At 35.2% G+C, this 3,977-nt stretch overlaps 1 protein-coding gene across 1 annotated transcript; it reads left to right on the forward strand.

Moving 5' to 3' along the window:
• Positions 1-202: 202 nt before the first annotated feature.
• LOC142622115 (umecyanin-like) lies at positions 203-1,467 on the forward strand. The gene is made up of 2 exons (XM_075795547.1): positions 203-508; positions 878-1,467. The coding sequence occupies exons 1-2, from the start codon at positions 322-324 to the stop codon at positions 1,225-1,227; spliced, it is 537 nt and encodes a 178-aa protein (XP_075651662.1). The 5' UTR covers positions 203-321; the 3' UTR covers positions 1,228-1,467.
• The last annotated feature ends 2,510 nt before the right edge of the window (positions 1,468-3,977 follow it).

The raw sequence follows: 3,977 nt of genomic DNA on the forward strand, positions 1-3,977 counted from the left end.
CTATAATATATGTACAACATTTTTTAAAATTGTTTCACATAAAACATTACAATATAATCCATGCATCTCAGCAACTTACTAGTTTTTTATAATTTTTTTCACCATTTTGCTATTTTCGACTTTTTTTGGTGATGCTGATGAGACTATCGGTCATGCAGTGACATTTCCATTGGCCAGCCAATAAAATCGCTCAACTACTCCCAGCAAGATTGGTAGATTTCCTATTGTTGGCATTCAGAGACACAAAATCTCTGAGACCCAGAAAGCCAAAAACACACAGAAGAGAGAATCAGGGCGACCAGAATCACTGAGAACACAAAGATGGCTAATCCAATGAGCATGACAATTCTTGTTGTTGTTGTTCTAACTGCACTAGCAGCAGTGGTACAAGTAACAGAAGCTGTTAATTATGTGGTAGGAGATAGTGCCGGTTGGGCCCGTCCTTCCACTTTAACCTATTACACAACCTGGGCTAACGGGAAAAACTTTTCCCTTGGTGATGTTCTAGGTAAGCTCCCCTACATGTTCAAAACCACAAATTTTATTGCGTTTTAATTGATCTTGGACTCTTTCAATTCATTTGCACTAGTTCTATTATCTTCGACACTATAAACTCTAGTATCAAGCAATTTTAGTACCACAAGTTTGTAACGATCACCTTTACCCTTAAAAAATTAATAGTGATGTTTTTTAGTTCCTATGAAAACTCTAAGAGTAATTGATTGTAACACCTATCAAATTTAAACAGATTGCTTTTAATCCTTGATAAATCTAATAAAGTGATCACCTTAAATTTAGAGAATAAAATCGGTCATAGGTTAAACTTTATAGGGATGACTTCTTTTTTTTTTTTTTTTTTTTTTTTTTTTTTTTGCAGTGTTCAACTTCGCGACTGGTGCACATGACGTAGCCACAGTAACCCAAACCAATTATGACGCCTGCTCCATCGCCAATACAATCTCCCTTGTAACCGCAGGACCATATAGCTACACCATAAATTCCACTGGCACCCACTACTTCATCTGCACCTTCTCAAACGGTGGTCACTGTAATAGTGGACAAAAGTTGGCCATTAGCGTCGGGAACTCCACAAACGCCACTTCACCAGGATCACCCCCTACTACAGTTTCTTCTTCACCACCACCACCAGCCGGCAGCTCCGCCTCATCTCTTGCAGCTACCTTGCCTCTTGTTTTCATGACTATTGCCTTGGCTTTCTTTTATTAGTTTTTTATTTGTTTAATTTCTGGCTTTTGTCTCATGTATTAATTAAACTCAGCTTTACTATTATGCGGCTGATGATAGACTCATAGACCATTAGTTTGATGATATTTGTGCTGTATTTGAATAAATCTTTTTGAGAAGTACATTTGTGACTGTTACAGAAACCTGAATTAAGGTGTTTGATCATGCATGGACCAGTCAGCTCATGTTTGCTGAGATATTTTAGGAGCACAAATTTAGTCACACTCTTTTCCGCATCTACCCGACATACCGTGATATTTGCCTCTCAATTGATCACTTTTAATTGTTTTAAAAATAAAACACTAAGCTGATCCGGTTATCACTAAAAACCAAAAATTAAAGAAAAAGCAAGGAAAAAATGAAAGCCGCCGGTTCAACTTAGACAACCGGGAACTGCTACGGTTAAACCGGTTCTTGCATCCGAGGAATAATAAGAAGAAAGACTAGAAGAAAATTGGTACAAACTTGTTAGATTTGCACTGAAATAGTGAAATGAGATCGGGAAAAATCTCAGATTAGTGGGTGAAAATAAAATAAAAGAGATACTTTTGTATTGGATGGTTGAGAATCAAGCTTTGTTTTCGTTAAGTCGGCATCAACTAGAGTGACAACGGCAGCGGAAAATTGTACTTGGAGCTCGTCAATCTGGACATGGACATGGACTCATGGAGGCCAACATCGCCGTCAAGATCTCTAAGTTGCAGGCTTGCAGTTGTTGGCTACACCGCGTTTGCCTTCACCGATTGTAAAGAGGTTTCTCACTTTCTCTTTCTCTGATGGTGGGTGGTGACTGTTGTTTTGTTTTTTATTTAAATATTCAGTATATTTTATTTTTGATATGCTGTAACTAGGGCTATCTACAGGTCGGTCCGAGTCGGGTTTGTGCCCAACTCGGAACCAACCCGTCAGAATCGGGTGGCAAAAAAATGCACCCGTCGCCGACCGCCAAAATGAACAGATCAGGCGGATCAAACCATCAGATGATGGCGGACGGGTCGGTCGGGGTCGAAAATCCAGAAAACGGCGAAAACCAGTGTGAGAATGGCAAAAAACGACGTGAAAACGGCAAAAATCCAGCATGAAAATGGCAAAAATCTTTGAGGTTTCTCTAGATCTGGCCTAATTTAGGCCATTTTCGGCAAGATCTTGGCCAGATTCGATGAAATCTTGCCGAGATCTTGACGAAAATGGTTTAGATCTCACCGGATCTACCAAATATTGCCGGTAATCTCACAAATCGGTCGGATCGATTTTGATCGGTTTCTGGAGAAGGAAAACAGACGTCCGACCCGCCAAACTCGGGTTTTGAAGGAACAAACCCGTTTTCGACCACCGGAGAAGTCGGATCGGTCGGCGGTGGGTCGGGTTTGGTCGGCGGCGGCGGGTGAGTCGGGTTGGTTGGGTCTCTGGACAGTCCTAGCTGTAACTTGGCCGGCAAACATTGAAGAGGCTAAAAAATATCATAAAATAATAAACTTTTACTACACATACACACGTTGTCTGCTGCACTTAGGTTTTGGTGTTCTGCTTTTTGTCCTTTTCTTCCCTCTAGAATATTCTATTTTTAAAACTTTGTACAATTTTAAAGTGCTGTTAGAAGAATTGTTAATAAATTATATTAAAAAAAATAGTGTTAGTGTTTTTAGAAAAATTATTAATAAATTATATTAAATTTTTTTTGACAATATTTATGAAAATGATCATGCTAATGGATGTCTTAAGACAATGATTAATAATAAAAAATATAAAAAAAAACTGTTTAACATAATTAATTGTTTTATCATTTCCTCATATTTACTTTAAAAATAAAATAATTTGTATCTAGAGTCTCAATATTAAAATAGCTTGAATTTCTTATTAAAATAAAATAGCATCAATTTAATCTTGGAGTCCAATAATTATTTCCTTTTGATTACTAAAACATATAAAGACAAAAGTTGTCATAAAAATATATATTTTTTAATGTTACTATGATTATTTATAATCTTTTTAGTATTATGATGTGTGAAACTCACTTAAAATTATTTATGTTCTTTGGATAAATTTTTAATAAATATTATGAGTTATTTTATTTTGTTTTACTTTTTAAATTATATAATTATCAGTTTGACCTAATTGAACTAAAAAACTGATAACCACCCTCTTTTCTAGTTTTTTGCTGTTCCCGTTATTCAAATAATGGTTTTTCTTTATAATTCATAGTCAGCCATATGAAATAGTTATGACAAAGATTATAGCTAAATTTGTGATCCTAAAGTTTTTGTTTGTTTACTGTTATAGTGATTTTTGTTTATCCATTGTTAATCATGAAACGCCATGGGATTCTTGGGGCGTTAATACATTATTATGTAGCGTAGATAGTCAGCAATTAAAATGATTTATCTAAACACACGCCAAGTTCATCTAACTGCCACATTATACTTATTACTTAACTTAGCCGGAAACTTAACCTACCTAACGATTTCTCTATATATGATACACTGCATTTTGCCTATTCTTTTGATTTAAGGAGAGTATAAGCCTTCTCATAAATAAAAAATAAAAATAAAAAGGAGAGTATAAGCCTAAATAAAAGATATCTAGACTCTGGTATAAAAATTTTGCTACAATAAAATCATGTTTTCAAAACATAATTATAATTATAATAGTAAAATGTTAAAATCACAATTTTATCTGAAAACACAATTTCTATTGTGTCCAATACAGTGGATAATTATCACCTCTCTAAAACT

The sequence above is a fragment of the Castanea sativa genome, chromosome 1 (assembly GCF_040712315.1).
Source record: "Castanea sativa cultivar Marrone di Chiusa Pesio chromosome 1, ASM4071231v1".
In the NCBI taxonomy this organism is placed as follows: Eukaryota; Viridiplantae; Streptophyta; class Magnoliopsida; order Fagales; family Fagaceae; genus Castanea; species Castanea sativa.